Below are 20,757 nucleotides of genomic sequence, written 5' to 3'. Positions count from 1 at the left end.
AATATAGTGAAATCAACACCTTATAAAAAACATCACACAATTAAATGAAATCAAGAGACTGTGAGAGACTTTCCTGTTAAAATCTGACTTTTCATAAACTCAGTTTTTCATTTGAAAGCAGGAATGAATCTGATTGTGCTCATATATGTTCAGTGTCAAACACACAACTTTGGAAGTTGTTATTTTTCCATACAATGAAATTAAAAGTTCCTTCAAAATATATTTTATTTTCCACACAAGAAAGAAATTCAAACAGGTTTGAACAACATGAAGATCAGTAAATTTGGCAGAATATATATTTGTGATTGAACTCTTCTTTTAAAGGAGAACTCTGGTCAATTTTAACATTGAGCTCATTTTTTTGTACATTTGGAGTGCTGTCAATACAGAGAACAACGACAAAAATTGGTGTTGCCTACACCGAGTTATTCTATTTTTAAAATTTGCACCCTGTTGACTTCAATGGGGCAAGTACTAAACCTGCTTTTAGCCTCTTAACATCCTTGATGTGTCATTACAAGTGCACAGGTCATGTGAGTGATTCCTTCTGAGTGAACACGGGTGGATCTGACTGCAGTAGATGTGAAAGATATGTATAAAAATGATGTTATTTAAGCCAGCGCAAATACCTTTGTTTACATCCTGTTTTTCGGTTGAAGTCCAAAGTAGTCGATTGCCGAGTTCACACGCATAGGTTTAATACCTATGATCACGCGCGTGAACTCGGCAATTTGTCGTTGTTCTCTGTATTGACAGCACTCCAAATGTACAAAAAAATGAGCTCAATGTTAAAATTGACCGGAGTTCACCTTTAAGCGTTTATTAGAGGTTTTTTTTCTTGGTTTTTCACATTTGTAAACCAGCATCTAATTAAAAAACAATGTCTTAATGTTTCAGTCATAACAGAATATTAAATGAAATTGTCTGCTAATGAATTGGAAAGGGTTGACACCTTTAAATACCTGGGCATACGGTTTGATCAAAGATTAACATGGGCAGTGCATATACAAAAACTAATTGATAAATGCAAGAAAACTATAAATGTAATGAGGTGTCTATGCGGAGTTGAGTGGGGGAGCAAGTAGATCTGCTCTAAGAACAATTTACACAGGATTGATCAGGTCAGTATTAGATTATGGATGTGTAATATATGGGTCTGCAGCCAAAACGTTGTTGAGTAAGTTGGATGTGATACAAAATCAAGCATTAAGATTGTGCTGTGGTGCTGTCAAAACTACACCAGTGACAACTATCCAGGTGGAGATGGGAGAAATGCCTCTTCATCTTAGAAGTGATCAGCTGGCCCTTGTGTACTGGGCAAACTTGAGGGGTCATAATGGAAATCATATGAGTCAATCAGTTTTGAAGCAATGCCAAGAGCGTGGAAATGCTCAAGCCAGAAGTTTTGGTTGGGTGATCAATGATAAGGTAAATGAAATGGGGTTTAATGATCTGAAAGTAAGTACTACTGTACCTTTCCCAGCTGCTCCACCATGGGATTATAAAGAAATGTCTATTTATTTGGTGTTGTTAGAAGAAAAGCAAGGAATTGGCATGGACAAGTATAGGGTGCAGAGATATTTAATGGAGAGGTATAGAGAGGATTTAATTATACATACAGATGCATCTAAACAGATTGATAAAAGAATGGGGGTAGAAAGAGAAAGGCAGTAATTGCTTCAGATTCAAGCTCAGCTTTGATCAGCATCAAAACTTTTCAGTCAAAATCAAGACAGGATATTGTAATGAAAATACAAGTCGCAAATAATCTGTTACATGCAGGAACCGAGATAACTCTTATATGGTATCAGCTCATATAGGAGTCGTAGGAAACGAGTTGGCAGATAAATGCGCTAAGCAAGCAGCTGGAAATCCCAATGTAGATATTGAGGTTAATTATAGCAAAGCAGAAATTAAGAGTATGGTTAAAAACATTGCTAAGGGTAACTGGCAAACATTATGGGACAATGGGCAGACTGGAAGACAGTTCTATAATATCCAGAATAAAGTGGGAAAGGGCAGAAATATGAACAGAAGCAAGGAGGAGGAGGGTTCACTTCACCTTTTTGTTTCTTGGAGGCTTTAGTTGGGGTGTTCTGTAAGGAGGAAGATTCTTTGCGTTTCTCTTTGTGATCAGAGTGGTCGACTTCCATGAGGTATCCATGTTCGGCTAGAGCATCCGAGGCTTTAACAGCTTTCTGTCCTCCTGGGATGACTATCTTTGGGTTTTTAGAAGCCTTTTTTGCTGACATAGTCTATATTCACTGATACACAACAATTGGGATGGTAAAAAGTTGAAAAATGTTATAAGATTCAAAATTTGCTGAAGAGCCGAGATAACCACATGTGCTTAGCCCGCCATCTTGTTCCCCCTCCTGTACTTGTCTGTACTTGTGTTCTTGTGGACTTGTGAAACGTCATCAGTCGCTGCCCTAGTACTGTTCCAATTCAAAGTTCACATCTAGCCAAGTCCAGTTCGAATCCCCGGATGTGTTCTTGATCCGCCCCTTTTACCGAGGATGCATCTAGAGGTGACTTGTGCGAACTCGAGACAGTCAGGTATCCCAGAATGCATCTCACACCAACCAGCAAGCGTCAATAGCAGAGGAGAAACCCCGCGTAATTTAAAAATACTGCTGTAATTGTGTCGCGAAATGTAGTTTTAAGAGTATTTCAGGCGAGAATGTAGTTTTTTAAAGCTCAAATCTTTGGTTTATTTATAAAGATAGCGCCTATTTGAAAATTTGATCTGACTTTTTCGGAGTTGTGAGAACCAGGCAATCGGACGCTCGGCGCTCGTACCCCGCCGAGAACAGCCTTTCCTCGGCTAGTGCTGCTGACTTGCCGCTGGCTCGGATGTCTCTGGTTTAACATGAGATATAAATCGTCTTGTGTATATCTAATGGGCGATTTATTTATTTTATTTGTCTCATAAATCTATAATTTGTTCCCTGGCAAAACGTTTTAGCTGAGGGCAAAGTGAAGTTTCATAGCTTTATTAAATGTTAGTCTATTTAACTTTAACGTTGGTAAAAACACAAGTAATTTGTTTTTCAAATAAGAAAAATAATCCTTTGTTAAATATTAAAATGTATGGTAATCAGCTGGAACAAGTCAAAGTAGTGAGATTTCTGGGTATGTGGATGGATTATAAATTAAACTTTGGAGTTCATATTCAGAAATTGATAGAAAAGTGTAAGAAAGGAATAAATGTTTTAAGATGCTTGTCAGGTGCGGATTGGGGGGCAAGTTGCCAGTCACTGAAAATAATTTATTATGCAGTGATCAGGTCAAATATAGACTATGGAAGTATGGTATACAGTTCTGCGAATAAAACTTTACTTAAAAAAATACAAGTAATACAAAATCAGGCATTGCGAATTTGTTGTGGAGCATTTAGATCCTCTCCCCGTAGTATCACTACAAGTTGAATTAGGAGAATTAGACTTCAATTGAGGATGAGATACTGGTCTGGTGTATGTGGACATCTGGAAAGTCATCCAGTAAAGATACTTCTGAAGGAATGTTGGGAGTATGAATACAAAGAAATAGCAAGCTTTGGTTGGGTAGTAGGGAAGAAGGCAAATAGCTTGGGATTGAAAGAATATTTAATAGCCCTTCTGTTCCAATACCAGCAATTCCCCCTCGAATGTATCCTATGCCATTAGTTGACTTACAAATACATAAAGAAATAAATAAACCAATAAGCATACCAACTAAGTTAGTAGTTAAACAGTATGTAAATCGAGAGTATTATTCAGTATTACAGGTATTTACAGATGGGTCAAAGGAACCAGAGTCTGGTAGAACTGCAGCAGCAGTATTCATTCCTATTTAATATAAAAACTGCAAAAAGAGTATCGGATCAGGTGTCAGTATTTACTACTGAATTACTAGCTATCATATTAGCACTACAGTGGATTGAAGAAGTTCAACCAGCAAGAACTGTGATATGTACTGATTCAATGGCTGCTCTCACTAGTCTTATCTGAATCTCGGCAAGATTTAATATTTGAAGTTTTGCAAGGTTTATTTAGAGCAAGGCAGTTAGGGGTGTTGGTATTCTTCCTCTGGGTGAGAGGAAAGCAAAGAAAGCATTAAATCATCCACAAATAGAAATTAATGTATCATTAAGTTAATCAGAAATTAAGAGATTAATAGCAATTAGTCAGGGGACCAAAACTGATATTAAAACTTTGTTGGACACTTTTTGGTACAAGTATACAACCTATCCAGTATTAATATTTAACCCCTCAACATGTGTTCTAGCCAGGTTGTCAACCTAGAAAATGTTTTTTTGTCCATTTTAACACTATATTCTTAAAAGTGGTAAAAGCGGATTTTTTTTCCCAAAGTGCTTCCATTTTCTTCCATGTTACCTATTGTAATTTTGGGCAAATGTGCAATATAATCCAACTTATGTGCAAGCATGATCATTAAAAAATTATAATCAATAAATACCACAAGAGTATCACACCACAAGGGTCACTGTTGTGTCAGCACAGCTGTGATTTGGCAGCAGATTGAGGCAGCAGATCCAGAGAAGATGATCACAGCAGGTGTCAACAGTACAGTGTGAACAAAACTTTATAAAGGAGTGAATCACACAATCACACAACAGATTAAGTTGATCTATTGAGCATACCTCGGTTGTAACGAGTGGTTATTTCAGTCAAAGTTGCTCTTCTATCAGCTTAAATCCGTCGGCCCATTCTCCTCTGACCTCTAGCATCAACAAGGCATTTTCGCCCACAGGACTGCCGCATACTGGATGTTTTTCCCTTTTCACACCATTCTTTGTAAACCCTAGAAATGGTTGTGCGTGAAAATCCCAGTAACTGAGCAGATTGTGAAATACTCAGACCGGCCCATCTGGCACCAACAACCATGCCACACTCAAAATTGCTTAAATCACCTTTCTTTCCCATTCTGACATTCAGTTTGGAGTTCAGGAGATTGTCTTGACCAGGACCACACCCCTAAATGCATTGAAGCAACTGCCATGTGATTGGTTGATTAGACAATTGCATTAATGAGAAATTGAACAGGTGTTCCTAATAATCCTTTAGGTGAGTGTATAGCTAGGCTAATTTACTTTCATAATTACTAGCTTACTTACTAATAGGTAAATTAAGTTTTGTGCAGATGTGTAATGGAAATATTATGTTTTTAATTTATTTGCTGCACAGCTGCCTATTTTACAGTCTGCTATAGCTAAAAGTGTTAATAAGTTTGTTAGATAGCAAAGCCCTCAGCTTATGTCAGAGGACACTGTAGTGATCCACTCAGAAACCAATCAGACTAGTGTAGTGAAAAATTTCTTTGCCTTCAGATGAGATAACATGGATCCAGAGGGAGCTGTAAGCCTAGCGTCCAAAGAAAAACAAATAGGAAGAGATAATGATTGGGAAAAATGTCAAGTCAAGTCAAGTCATCTTCATTTATATAGCGCTTTTAACAATGTAGATTGTTTCAAAGCAGCTTTACAGAGATAAACGTATAATTTAAGGTAAGATTGTTTTGGCTTTATAGATGTTCTTTAATAAAGTTATTTTCCAGCTAAAGTTAGTTTTGATTGATTCGCTTCCGTCGCAACGATCATTTGTTATTAAATTAGGGCCGCCAAGACGACACCATTCTCTCTACACAGACTTTAAACGCGAACCTGTGAGAAACGCTGATGGTGTTCACATGCGCATTAAGAACGGGTTCTATAGTTATGTGCGTTTGAATATATGTGTGCAGGTTTGTAATTCCCTACAAACCAAGCCTAAACAAATTACTGGTGTTTCCTTATAGTTTTGATTAAGAATTTTATTTTATTTTATCAATTCGGGGTAGATACGCAAATTGAGTTTTCCCGACGACGCTTTATCTGTAGAGTGGTAAAGGGATCCTCCATAGGGAGAGACTAGTTGGCACTTCAGCACTGCGTTGTCATCGGGTCCAGGCGAAGGTCCTTCGTCAGATCTGGATACGGCCTGGATCCGGCAGGCTGCAGGAAAACCTCGGGATAAACACAGACACTAATATTAGCGTAGATGCCATTCTTCTCATGATGTAACAAGTACATCAGGATTTATGGGAAGTGTTCCCGGTTCCAGCTGACCTAATCTATGCAGCCTATCATTGAATTATAGAAGTTTATAATGTATTATGTGAATGCTATGTCAAAGAGATGTGTCTTTAATCTGGCTTTGAACTGACAGAGTGTGTCTGCTTCCCGGACAATGGTAGGAAGACTGTTCCAGAGTTTTGGTGCTAAATAGGAGAAGGATCTACCGCCAGCAGTCGATTTTGATATTCTAGGTATTATCAACTGGCCGGAATTTTGAGATCGCAATAGACGTGAAGGACTATAATGCGTTAAGAGCTCGCTCAAGTACTGCAGAGCTAAACCATTTAGTGCTTTGTAAGTAATCAGCAATATTTTTAAATTTATGCGATGTTTAATAGGGAGCCAGTGCAGTGTTGACAGAACCGGGCTAATATGGTCATACTTCCTGGTTCTGGTAAGAACTCGAGCTGCTGTGTTTTGGACCAGCTGTAGTTTGTTTATTAAGCGTGCAGGGCAACCACCCAGTAGAGCATTACAATAATCTAGCCTTGAGGTCATGAAAGCATGAACTAATTGTTCCGCATTTGTCAATGAGAGCATATGACGTAATTTAGATATATTTTTAAGATGGAAAAATGCGGTTTTACAGATACTAGACTTGGACTTTCAAATGAAAGATTGGTATCAAAGAGCACACCCAGGTTCCTAACCGACGACGAAGACTTAACAGAGCAGCCATCAAGTGTTAGACAGTATTCTAGATTATTACGTGAGGAAGTTTTTTGTCCAATAATTAGAATATCTGTTTTTTCAGAATTTAGAAGTAGGAAATTATGAGTCATCCAATTTTTTATATCAGCTATGCATTCTGTAATGTTTCATTTGTCAAGACAAATATGGAAAATACAGCCAAGATAAAGCCCTTTGATTGAAGTGATTTTTCAGGATGTGGTGTCTTTGTGCTCTTTCTGGAGATTATTGTAGTATAATACTGTGCAATATTTTTGCAATATAATAGACACACACCATTATTTGCATTGTGCTTAGCTTGACCTTGCTTATTCAATCCATTCAGTCTCAAAGGGATGAGACTGACAACCTGAGAGCCACTGCTTTGATGGGGAAAAACATACCTTTGCCATATGACTATTACATAGTTATTACTACTAACTAGTTACTAACCCCTAACCCTAAAGAAGTGAGAGAGCAGTTTTGTTAGGATGGAATTAATAACTATAGTGATAATTAAATATAATTTGTGTTACAACCTGGTACACTAAGTCAAATAGCACCATAGACCATCATCTACAGTTCTAAATTTCCGCCTTGACATTAAAGTATTATAACTTGTGCAGCATTGCACTCTCTCTCCCTACAAGCTTTAAACTTGGCTTGACTCATTCCCATAGATATGGGTACTGATTGATAGAGGTTTTGGGATACTAGGTTATGTTTCCAAGCTGATATTCACTTTGAAAACTGGTTCTCTTTAGGCGGAGATTGTTTTTTTCATGTTCTAGTTCTGTTGTCTCTTACACTGTACAATAAATGTTCATTCTGACACTTCAGTTGATATCCCATGAGTGTTGGCTTTCATTTGATACCATTTTTATGAATATGGTCCTTGTGGTTAAGGAGATATTCAACATTTACTGTTGGCATGTCGTGTTGAGCAGGAAACCAAAAAATTGGCCTGAAATTGCTTGTACAAGTCACACACAAAAAAAATTTCAGCTTGACAACCACCCTAATATCTTACCTATGGGTATCTTCTAACAAAAAAAATAGGGTGACAGCTTGTACCAAAACATGTCCGCAAAGGTCTTAACGGAAGCCCTTTTCAGAATTGGCCCCCTGACTAAATTGAAATTAGTAAAAGATGGCAAAAGATATGGAATAGTGACTCTAAAGGAAGACATCTTTATCAAATTCAGGAACGGGTTGGAAATGAGAGGAAAAGATATGGAAATAGGAAAAAGGATGTCATTATTACAAGGTTAAGAATTGGTCACACTGCATTAAATTATAGTCTTTATAACATAGGGAAGCATGATACAGGAAACTGTGATAATCGCGGGGATTCAGAAACAGTGCAGCATATTCTTTTAGAATGTGGGGATTTAGAAACAGTGCAGCATATTCTTTTAGAAAGTGCTGCATATGAAAGGGAGAGACAACAGTTAAGACAAGAGTTACGATGGGTGGGAGTTGATACAATTTCAATAAAAGTATTGTTAGGAAATGGGTCAAGACAATCAACAATTCATGAATTAATAATTAAATATCTAAATAAAACAGGAATAATAAATATTTTTATTTTTATTTATTTAATTAATAACAAGTATACTCCAGACTCCAGATCAGTAGGTGGCGGAAATGCCCCATTTATGTTGGTCTGCCAATCCGCCATTAAACACCAGAAGAAGAAGAAGAAGAAGAAGAAGAAGAAGAAGAAGAAAACAAATAAACTGTCATCTGTGTTCAGTTCTACGTCCTAATACCTTGCAGGTAAACCAAATTTTATACATTATACTCACCCAATCAGGATCTATTGAAGTTTTTAGCGGATGCATATCTGTCTAATGTCAAACGTCAAACCAACTTTAGATCGATACCGAAAGGAAACATTTGATATTGTTTGGAATAGAAATAAGCGTGAGCTCGTGATTCGGCTATATGATTAGAGTCTAACGTTACAGTATATATAATTTTTACTCAAAATGCCCTTTGTAGAGAAACTTGAAACTTTATATTACTGATATTACTGACCCGTTTCCACAGAGATGTTTGATTGGTCTGTTGAGGCTCAAGTGTGTCTTTATATGGCCATGTGAAACTATGGGATTATTTTTTTGCCTTTAATATCGTAACTTTTCAAGAAACAAATGAAAATATAAATACACAGTGAATAAAATGTCTTTGAAACCAGAGAAAAAAACCTCAGTCACGTGTGTCGTATTTGCCAGAGTTACTTCCTGTGTTTTTACAGCTGAGGTGGTGTTTGGATTGGAAGAACACAGAGACGTATTGTTAACTTGTTTTATGTAGTCCAGTGACGTTTAATAAAGTATTGTTTAATCAATAAGAGCTTCTGTAGACGTCTGACAGAGATCCAGTTTATCTGGTTAATAACAAGTGAAAAGCGCATGAATGCAGCATTTGAAAAAGACAAGAGGCATGAAGTGATTGACTGCCAAAAAACACCCTTCAATCTTTAAGTTTTTAAAAATTCATATTTTATTTATTTGTTTTCATTTATTGTATTATTTATTTTAGAGCTTTTATAGGAGACCATTTAAAATACATCTTATTTTGTCATAAACACAAAATACCTTCAACACAGTTTTGTTTTATAACACACATCTTTTTACTGTGTGTGTGTGTGTGTGTAATCTGTGTATATATATATATATATATACAGGGTGGGCCATTTATATGGATACACCTTAATAACATGGGAATGGTTGGTGATATTAAAGTCCTGTTTGTGGCACATTAGTATATGTGAGGGGGCAAACTCCTCAAGATGGGTGGTGACCATGACATATACTAATGTGCCACAAACAGGACTTTAATATCACCAACCATTCCCATGTTATTACAGTGTATCCATATAAATGGCCCACCCTGTATATATCAGTAACGTGCGGTGAAATCTTGTCATGGGTAGGCTGTGACCTATCAATGTGGCATATATGTTCATATTCATTCAGCAACCCAAGTTCAATATCAGGCATCATCACATCGCTGCCTGCATACAGCAAAGTCAGTCATATGTGAGGCTAATGCACAATCAAATCTAATAATCAAATTAATGGACACATCTATCTTATGACTTATACAACAAACAAATGTTTTGTGCGGGACACAGTAAGAGAGGGAGGCGGCGCGGTGTCAGCGAACCGACAACCAGCCTAGTCACTCCTTCAAAATGCGCAAACGCGCACAGACAGCCACACACACACACTATTGGTCTGGTGACGGCGCACCAGGATTTGAATAGGCTACAGTCAGAAAACATTGTGTCAGCAGTACAGCTTTAAAGTACAAAAAAAGCTTATTCCTACAAACTGCGCTACGCGCACACACCGACACGCAGTTGTCATGGTGAAACATACAATCATTTGGTAACTTATCTCTGAAAAGCCCTGAATGTGCTCTGTACAGGACATGTAATGTCTCAGAGAAATCGCTAAAACATAATTTCCTCTACAGAGGACAAAACACTATAGGTAGTCAGGAGTTTTACTAATCACAACTAACTTAGGTAAGCAAGATGATACGCACCTTTGTACGAACAACAGTGTTTTCACAACTCTGCGGTTTGTAGGCTTCCAAGTCATGAACCCAGCCATTTGTGAACTGAACGTGGGCTTCCATAGATTTATAATTACGAAACTGAGCCTCGGAATAAGCACTCACACCACAGACTAAATAAACAAAAATATCTGGAAATGTCAGAGGAGGTAAATCGTCGGGGTCTCGAGTATATTCTCTTGCAGGCACCTCATACGGATCCATATTTCCGATCAATGACATCTTTTCCATGTAAGTTACCGTTTTCTTGCGTCAGGTAGAAGTTTATCTCTGTATAGTACATTTCGTTCTTTTAATCGACTTTTCAACATTGTTTCGTGTAGTAAGTGATTGTTTTAAATCTCGCCCGATGTGGCTTCACAAAATGGCGGCGCACTCTTGTTTACGTCCCAGAATGCACTGCGCAGTGACGTCGGTTGCCAAGCCCGAGAGCGAGTGGGTCACGTGACATGAAGCAAGCTCGGTCTCTGCCTCAATGTTGATCATTCAAGACAGCATGAGAACTGACTGCGCATGCGCAAACCTGCGTAAACTACGTTCTATGGACCAAAGAGGCACTGCTAACCTCTGCCTCAATGGCCATATGGCTTTGAATTTCCTGCATGAAACAATGGTTTTAGGAGCAAACAATGGCAAAATTAGTATATTATGTGTGTATTCCTGAACATTTTTGTTACAAAAATTTATATTTGGAATAAAATAAATGCAATTAATAATGTGGTGAATTAATAAAGTTCTTGGAATTAATAAATGTAATGTCAACATTTCCTTTGGTGAGGCACTGCCTACCCTGCCTACCCTGACTGCACGTCCCTGGTATATATATATATATATATATATAGATAGATAGATAGATAGATAGATAGATAGATAGACAGACAGACAGACAGACAGACAGACACACACACACACACACACACACACACACACACACAGAGAGAGAGAGAGACCAATAATTATATTATATATCAAATTGTTTAAATACAAAAATTGGGGGGAAAAATCTGAGTAATGTGTGTTTATTTGTAATGAATTATTTTGTGTTTAGCAGATAACTGAAGAGTTGTGAATGTCTTCTGTGAGGTGGAAACAAGATGGAAGCAAACCCTGTGAGTTAACTTATGTTCATGAACCTTATATGAAGACGTACAACTATTAACCTGCAATAGTCTAATTTTAATACATTTGATGTATGATGATTTGATAGATCTTTAATTGAATTTGTAATCAATTGTAAGTTCTGTAACAAGTATGGCACCGTATACCAAAATATTTGTTGTTGATATATTTTTTTTTTTTTGCCTTTGTGCAAAATGGAAATGCTATTTTAAATACTATACAATTAAAAACGTTTACAGATGAGAATATAACCCTTAAATGTAAAAGTAAACATATCTTAAAGGGATAGATCACCCAAAAATTAAAATGATCCCATGATTTACTCACCCTCAAGCCACCCTAGATGTATATGACTTTCTTCTTTCAGCCAAACATAATCAGTTATATTTTGATTCTGCTTTTTAATGGCAGTGAATGGTCCCCTAGATTTTGAAGCCCCAGAAAGCGCATCCATCATCATAAAAGTAATCCACACGGCTCTAATAAAGTGAATGTAATGTTACGTGACAGTGATTACAAGCTGTTTTATTTCTGCGGATGAAACACTGATTGAGCGATTACACCAGATAGTTTTCAGTAAGTTGTTCTGAATCTTTCAACATACTGTACCTTCTGATGTTCATTCATGTTTATCTTGTAAATGATAGTGAAGAGAAAGAGATGATAGCGTTCTCTCGCACTTGATTCACTGATCTCAGTGTCAATCCCTTATCAAAAGTGTTACATTATTAACAGACTTTAATTTGACTTTACCACCACTGTGAAACTACAGCAAGAGTCCCAACAACACTCCGTTATAATGATGGATTTTTAAGCGTCATGCACAAAAAATTAAACAACATCCTTTAGAGTCACACACAAACATCAAAAATCAGCATTTCAATCTCAACAATGGTGAAAAAAAAAAAAAAAACAGGCTACAGAAGTCACAGCAAAGAGAGTAGAGCATTGAGAGTACTGTAGAGCATTTTGCTAAAACTTTGTTTTACAATTGCAAACTGAGTGTAAAGCGTATAATGTGCTTCATGGGCGGCGCTAGGGAGGGGCTAGCAGGAGCTTCAGCACCCCCAAGAAAGACCAAAGCACCCCCATAGCACCCCCCAATACTTTCTGGAAGCATAGGCTATATATATATATTGCCTATAATTGCACAGCTCCCCTTGTCAATGATCTAGCACCCCCTCAGCACATGCGTTAAAAATGATCTGCCGCCACCCCTGATGTGCTTGTAGTTTTGAAGACTTGGTCTGAAGATTCGGTACATGAGTGAATGCTTTCACTGAGTGAGCCTCAAGTAACACTTTTACTGTGCAAGCAATTAAAAAAACTAGCCTGGGAAAACACAGACAATTTCCAGTAAATTTAGATTTGCTCTGCAAGTAGTCTGGCAAAGAGCTCATTTAAGCCCATTTCTAATCCGTCGAAATCGAGGCACCAATCAGAAACGTTGGGGCGGGCTTTACACAATGACGATCGCTCTGATTGGTTTTAGGTCTAGTCTATCGCGCCCAGAGGCATTTGAGCGACGTCCGTTGGTGAAGCCACTTACTTTTACATGCATTATTATATTCAAACTGCAAACACATGAGGACAGTCTCCATGAAAGACCCACTGGCAGATGAATGTGCTACTACATTTCTCTCTGAAACGGTAGGAAATTAAATTAGATTTAATAGAGGATTTTAACTGTGAGAAGATGATTGACAGGGCAGTTTAAGTGACAGGATGCACGCGACAGATCCGTCCGATAAAGATGACGAAGTAGTATGTCCCAAAGCTTGCCTACTTTTTTGCTACACATTCAAAAGTAAAAACCTTTTCTTCACAAAAAGAGTACATACTTTTATGGCGTAGTGTAACTTAGGCGAATTGGGATGCAGCATATGGCTTTACACATGGTGATGATCGCTCTGATAGGTTTTAGGTCTATCCAATTGCGCCCAGAGGCATTTGAGCGACGTCCGTTGGTGACGCCCCTTTGGAAACGAGTTATTAATGAAGATTTACCAGACCATAACTCAGTTACTACTGAGAATGGTCTGGTTTAAACCAGGCTATTAAAAAACTGTGATGTTTCATAATCAGAAATTCAATAACAAGTTACCACAGATTTAAGGTTCACAAGGAATATTTAGTTTTAATATTTGTTTTCATTCAACAAAATTCAATTAGAGATGCACCGATTACAATTTTCTGGGCCGATTCCGATTTCCGATTTTTCATTGAGTTTGACCTGCCGATACAGATTTTAGCCGATTCCGATTTCATTTTTTCTAACCACTTTACAAATATTTATTTTATATCTTTTCTGTAATAGAACATTTTACAATTTGCATAGTACATATTTTTTTGAACAGATAAACACTATAAAATAGAACTATATAAATTACTCCAGGTTCACACACATCTAAAGTGCAGTGTTATGGAAGAACCATTTCCTTTTCACATTCAATATCCAATATTTTTTTTATATGTATTTAGCAAATTAAACGTCTGTATGAAAACTGGAATGGCAATAAAATAATATATAAATAAAAAATAAAATAAATATAGCCTTGCAGTATAAAGATATTTCTCAAAGCACACACACACAGGCCTATTGCAATCACTTGAACAAACTGAATAATAAAACAAGTTTAAATGGGTACATTTTCTATAAATATTAGTCTTCGTTTTCTTTTCTGACATAGCCTACTCCAGTTCTTGTTAAAACACGCAATTTGTGCATTTTGGGCACTTTTTTTGTGAAACCCTATTTAGGCTATTTTGTCCATCAAAAGTGTGCTTTCCCTTTAATTCCCACAGCAAATAGACTCGGCGCCGAAACATGCGCTTCACTGCTCGCGACGCTCCTCCTTGATGCTCACGTGCTGCTCCTGCTCCCGTTGTGAATGCACTCATTGATTAACATGCACGCCGAAAAAAAATACGCGCTTGCGGTCTGAACGGACGTAATTCACGAGGTTTCCTACATGTGCGTTCCGTGTGGACGTGTGATGCTGATGTTGCGCGATGTTAATCATGCGGCGCCAGGCATAAAATCGGCATTTGTCAGACTGACCGGCCGGTCGCCGGTCACGGCGATCACGTGAAAATCGGCCAATTCCGGTCACCAGCCGATCAATCGGTGCATCTCTATATTTAACTAGATATGACCGCCACTCAGGCCTGCACTGGCTTTCTACATCTATCACCCAATCTTCACTCAACACCACCATATACAGGCCGATGGGTGCACAATCATTAACCCTTTCACATGCACACCATGATAAAGTGATGAAAAAAAAAAAATTGTTCTATCTTGCTCTAGTAGGCCGTGGCCTACTGTCTAGCACTTCAAATTTGTAACCAAAGGGTTGCCGGTTCAAACCCCGACCAGTAAAAAGCGACTGAAGTGCCCTTGAGCAAGGCACCTAACCCCTCACTGCTCCCCGAGCGCCGCTGTTGTTGCAGGCAGCTCACTGCGCCGAGATTAGTGTGTGCTTCACCTCACTGTGTGTTCACTGTGTGCTGAGTGTGTTTCACTAATTCACGGATTGGGATAAATGCAGAGACCAAATTTCCCTCACGGGATCAAAATAGTATATATACTTATACTTATACCTACTAAGTATAAAAAATCTGTGATTTCTTTTTTTCAAAGGACCCTCCCATTCAATTTCTACAAACCTCTACCAAACGGTTGAGGTACCTGTTGATGGTAAAAGTCAGTTATCTGACTTTGGCATGGGTTTGTTGTGTTTTACTGAAATAAAAAAAAAAAATTCCCCAAAAAAGTGGTTTTATCTTGTAGCCCTGGTCCCAGAGTTTTAAAAAAAACAATGTTAAAGTCCACATGAAATCAAAATTGACCATATTTACTTTGTTCGCCTAATTGATCGTTTTGTGGTGAACAATTCATCCATGCAAGTCAATCCACACAAAAACATTTTTTGGCTTCGTAATCTTTAATCAAAATCTGAAAATGCCCCTCCCCTCTGCATTGGAGGACCTTCTCTGATGACGTAGGTTTGAGGAATTGGTTTGGGCAACGCTTAACCACTCCCCTCAAACCGTTAGTCTGTTATGAGCGAGAGATGGAGAGGAGGAGCGCTAGAGTAAAACCCTGCCCTCTGTTCAATATTCCGTTTCACTGGGAAATGCGTCACAACACTAGAGAAAAGTCGTTTGCAACTTCCGGTTCACTTTAACAAAATTAAACTCATTCCCACTGTACCTAGTAGAACACTTAAGTAAATGTCCCATTGAAATTAATGGGATTTTATGGATTTAGGTAAAGAAAGTGTACACATAATACATTTTGGTCTGTACCATGAAGAGAAAACTGATTCAACTATATAAACTATATATTTTCTGAAAGTGCAGACTCTCAGGATGTGATCTAACATGGCATGAAACATGTCCCACCCACCTCATTAGTATACTGCCCAAGCATAACACATTGGGTATTGGTAAATCGGGTATATGGCTGATACCTAAAAAAAGTAGTAGTATGTGCATGTCTGTCTGTGTGTGTGTGTGTTTGTGTATGTGTGTGTCTGTGTGTGTGTGTGTGTGTGTGTCTGTGCGTGTATGTATGCGTGCGTACATGTGTGTGCGCGTGTGTGTTTGTGTGTGTGTGTCTGTGCGTGTGGATGTCAGTGTGTGTGCATGCTTGCGTTTGTTTGTATTCCTGCATGTGTGTGTGTGTGACAGTATCATCCTAAACCAGCAACCCTTCGCTCAACAGCACCATCTACAGGCCGATGAGTGTACAGTCACTAAATGTGCACATAAATTAATTTATTTTATACCCCCACATGGATGAAATTCTACGAAACTTAGCATACCCCCAGAGGATGTCAAGTTAATCATACACATGAAATATGGTGCAGTTCTGAACATCTCAACTGAAGATAGGGGCGATTAAAGCAGAATAATATTGCATTTTCATTTTTTATGGGAGGGGCGCAAATCACAAATGAGTGATTATGGGCTAGGTTGATGTGGGCCCTTAAGAGCAACATACCATACAAATTTCTTCATCCTCGGTGCCACGGTTCAGGTTCAAAAACTGCATTTTTTGGGGTTTGGGGGGGCCCAGCAGGGGGGGGGAGTGGCCCCCGGGGACCAAATGAAAATTTTTTCTGTAAAAGTCTAGTGGGGCTACATGCCCACCAAATTTCATGTTCCCCGGTGTTTCGGTGTCCCTGGAATTGTTGACGAAAAAAAAAAAACTTTGACAATCCCTATATGACCGCTTTCGCTAGCTATGCTAGCGGCGGTCATAATAATTGATAATTTGCGTCTGTGGGACGCTGCTGTACGTGGGAAAGTGTGGTTTTGTCCCCTCTTTTCCTGGACTCTCTGTGAGTTCCTTTGGTGATTGTGCAATAGATGAACCCCGGGCGTTTGCCCTTGGGTCTTTGGTGTTAGATCCCAGTACGCACGGCGTTTTACATTGGGTCCCCTAGCGTAAGATACTTACGCAGTACGAGAGACCTCTCGTAAGAGAACGTACTCGGTTACTAACGTAACCTCGGTTCTCTCTAGAAGAGGGAACGAGTACTGCGTATCTTGCCGTGCATGCACACGCTCTGGTTAGCTTCGGCGATGAAAAACCAGATATCAGCTGCCTCCGAGCCTTCTTTTATAGGCCTAAGCCACGCCCGTTTCGGCGGGATGTGACGCAGTGGACGCGAAGCGCCCTCATTGGATCTGACGTCACGATAGGCCTCGCTCGATAGGCTGCTGCAGTTGCCGCAGAACAGCCAATAGGCGCGTGAGCTGTCTCACCTATGCCTGCATGCTGCAGCAACGCGTTTTACATTAATACAAAATTAAAGGATAATTTTTTGGCTTCAATATCTCGCGGAAAAGGGATTTTCCCTTAGCGTAAGATACTTACGCAGTACTCATTCCCTCTTCTAGAGAGAACCCAGGTTACGTTAGTAACCGAGTACGTTTTAATATTTGTTTTCATTCAACAATATTTAATATGTGAATTTCATAGATTCTTTATTAAGAGGACGTATTTTCTCCCCCCTAAAGATGCATCACTATCGCAAACTCCCTGATGCCAGTGATGTCTGTGTTGACAGTGGTTACAGTGATTCCTCAAATAAGAGCATTGGACAACCTCCAGTATTCAGTAAGTAAATTTCACAATGAATTTGAGCAACAATAGTTTTGTGTTAGCAGCTTTAAACATCAAATCACCCTCAGAAAATGACAATTTGTGTTTGTACTAAATTTATTTGAAAACAATCATGTTTAAAGGGAAATTAATATTACATTTAGTCCTGTGTATGTGTATTTAATATCGATTGATCCTTAAATTGAATGTGCTAAAATTCCCTAATGCATCTCGATTCTCTCTTCTGAGCTTATCTTTTTTTTCTTCAAAATGATTTATGATTTGATGGAATCCGAGAAAAAATGACACACTACACATATTTAAAGTTCATAGTCAAAGTCCATTTTCAGAAAAAACATACCTTAAAGGAGACATATCATGCTTTTAAATCGTTGCTTTTAACATATAAATCATACATTTGTAGTCTATATTAAGCGGAACTGCAATGCTTGGGTCTGAATTCCTCATTATTATAGCTCCACAGGCCCCTTTTCTACCCCTTTTCTGATGTGCGTCTGAGAGCAACTCGTTTTGGTGCCGTCTCTTTAAATACAATTGAGACACTTCATACCCCGCCCCCTCTCCAGGACGCAGAGGTGACACTCGGTTCAACTCCACCCCGTTCGGCCATTTTTGTAGTTTGATAGCAGAGATACGATTATAGCGGCACAGAAACTTTTTATTCACACGTTATTAACAAAATGTCAACAACGGAAGACTTGTCCAGCCAGCCTTACATGTTCGAGCCAGAGTCGGAGCCGGAGCGAGATGAAAATGAAGACGACGAACCTGCAGAACAACGTCTTCATATGGATGTATCGCAATGGTGTGTTACTGTATTTACACATGAAACTTTGGTCTTCCGACCTTTTACCACCGTGTCGATTTATTTTGATTAATATGTGCGAGGGAGAGAGAGCAAGACAGCGTCTAGTTTGGAGACGGTGAAGTCTTGTTTACACTTTCGCCTGGCTCCAAAGAGAGAGAGAGAGTGCGTGCGCGCGACCGGGTCTCTCTCTCTCTGCTCGTTCTTTCAGTTAAACATGCTGAAACATGTCCACAGTCTATGGCCCTGTCACAAGCGCGGCAGACCAAGCGCGCTACATCCAACAACCGAACATTTTAACTTACCCTCTCGTAACTTCTGCATCTTTGAGCTTGGACTACAAAATTCCAGCGAGAAATAACAATGGCGGATTGCTCGAAGTGTTGGGCTGGAAGTCAATGTCCTTATTTGGCAGTTCCGCTGCAAATACTGTGACGTAATAGTTCACAAAACGTCATAGATAATAGAAAAATCTGAACAGGTTGAAAAATAAGGCCAAAACAGAATATAAAGATATCAACGAAGCACCTGAAGAGAATAATTTAAACTTTTCTGTACTTCTAAACACTCCAAATATACAACAAAATGCATTTAAGGGCTAAAAAAATGGATTTAGCATGATATGTACCCTTTAAAATCCCTAGTAATTAGGGCTGGGTATCGTTAATTTTTTTTTAATATCTATACCTTGACTGATACCGGTTCCTGAACAATACCTTTTTTTCGATACCAATTTTAAGAAATCCGATACCAAAAATCTGAAATTGCATTACATATTAGCTAAAAAAAAACTTTTGTTGGTTTGTCAGCCCAATGGTGACCCACAAAACTCAGTTGTACAGTAAACTACTGGCTACAGTGTTTTGCCATTACATAACTGTTTTTTAACTTACTGTTTATTACTATTATTGTTATTATTATTATTACTTTTTAAATACATTTCGTGGGTGTGTCTTTTTATCCTACACCTTTAATGGGATCAATATCCCGTCATAAGAATTGCAGTCATGGATAAAAAATTAATAAGCATGAATCAAAAATGTAAAAAACACATGTAAAAATATATTGCACAAAACTTAAACTTATGTTCATGTTTAAAAAAAGAAAAATTTTCCTTGATTTTATTACTCTGTACTTTGTGCTCTCTTACATGTTCTGCTCTTATTTTACTCTTTTGGAGCTTCTGCTGTTTTTCTCTTCGCTCTTCTTTCCACTTTCTACGCTTGCTCTTCCAAATGTTGTAGTTCTAGTTTCACTACTCATGCGTTGCTCATTTATATAAGTGAAGATAACAGTCAGCTCAGCTGGAAAAATTCTTTCTGTGTCAGGACACCGTTAAATTGCACGTGTGCCTGCAACTCGACATGTTACCGATATACGTCTACCTGTCGATCCCTTTTCGGTAAATTTTTCATCCTAACGGCAACTTACGGCAACAGGCACAGTTGTGCCTGTCTGCTGATCCATCATATTCACCTTCAATGCACTTACCTCTGGACCTGGCAGCGTGAGAATTGATCTTCTCGGAGCAACACAACAGTGTTTCATCAAAGAATTCCCGATTGGAACAAGAAGTTTGAATGAATGACTCACTCGAAAAGACAGTAACTTGCCACCACCTACTGACCGTTTTACTTTCATATTTAATCTATAATAAGGATGTGCAATGTCGGCCCTGGGTGCAGAGTTTAGCTCCTCTAACCCTAATCAAACACACCTGAACCAGCTAATTATTTTCTTCATAATTATTACAACTACAGACAGGTGCGGTTTGTCGGAGTTAAAGATAAACAGCAGAACTGGGGCACTCCATAAACTACGTTATCTATACTTGATCTGTTAAATAATTTTATGTTGCTGTATTCAAAGTTAAAGCTATATTTAAAGGAACACCGTTTTTTGAAATAGGGCTTATTCACCTTCTTTTCTACATTTAGATACCGTAAAACTTCAAATAATAGCCGAGTCCCAAATAGACGCCTGTCTCTTTTAAACGCCTGGTGTGACGACAGGTTTGGGTAAATAAAGGCCGGTCTCAAATAGAGGCCTGGTCTGTTTTTTAGTATCGGGTTGTATTTGATCTTCTAATACCCGTTAGATCGTCTGGTCTATGTTTTGATTTCACGTGACAGACGCAACCGTTCATGAACGACTGGGAGAAAGAGGAGATAATATATTTCATTAACTTCGGGATGTTATCCTTAGGTATGTGGCCTGACAGTAGCTTCTGATGGAAGCGAGGATCACCTTATCCATTGTTTTAAAGAGGGAGAGCCGTGTGCATCGGGGCGGGAGCTGTTAGTGCAAGCAAGGCAGGCAGAG

General features: G+C 38.5%; 1 protein-coding gene across 2 annotated transcripts in view; it reads left to right on the top strand.

Moving 5' to 3' along the window:
• The first annotated feature begins 8,469 nt into the window (after window positions 1–8,469).
• LOC311287887 (uncharacterized protein) overlaps window positions 8,470–20,757 on the top strand; it is a 40,813-nt gene continuing 28,525 nt past the window's right edge. The window contains exons 1-3 of one of the 2 annotated variants that reach the window (XM_084404998.1): window positions 8,470–8,566; window positions 11,427–11,484; window positions 17,525–17,624. In XM_084404998.1, the coding sequence (XP_084261124.1) occupies window positions 11,470–11,484; window positions 17,525–17,624 (115 nt within the window). In that variant the 5' untranslated portion in view covers window positions 8,470–8,566; window positions 11,427–11,469. Of the gene's footprint in view, window positions 8,567–11,423; window positions 11,485–17,524; window positions 17,625–20,757 lie in introns of both variants that reach the window. The other variant, XM_084404999.1, reaches the window with a different exon arrangement.

This window comes from Rutilus rutilus (genome assembly GCF_951802725.1).
Source record: "Rutilus rutilus genome assembly, chromosome: 3".
Classification (NCBI taxonomy): Eukaryota; Metazoa; Chordata; class Actinopteri; order Cypriniformes; family Leuciscidae; genus Rutilus; species Rutilus rutilus.
The sequence above is the reverse complement of the archived record's forward strand: the minus strand, read 5'-3'. Positions and strand labels throughout refer to the sequence as shown.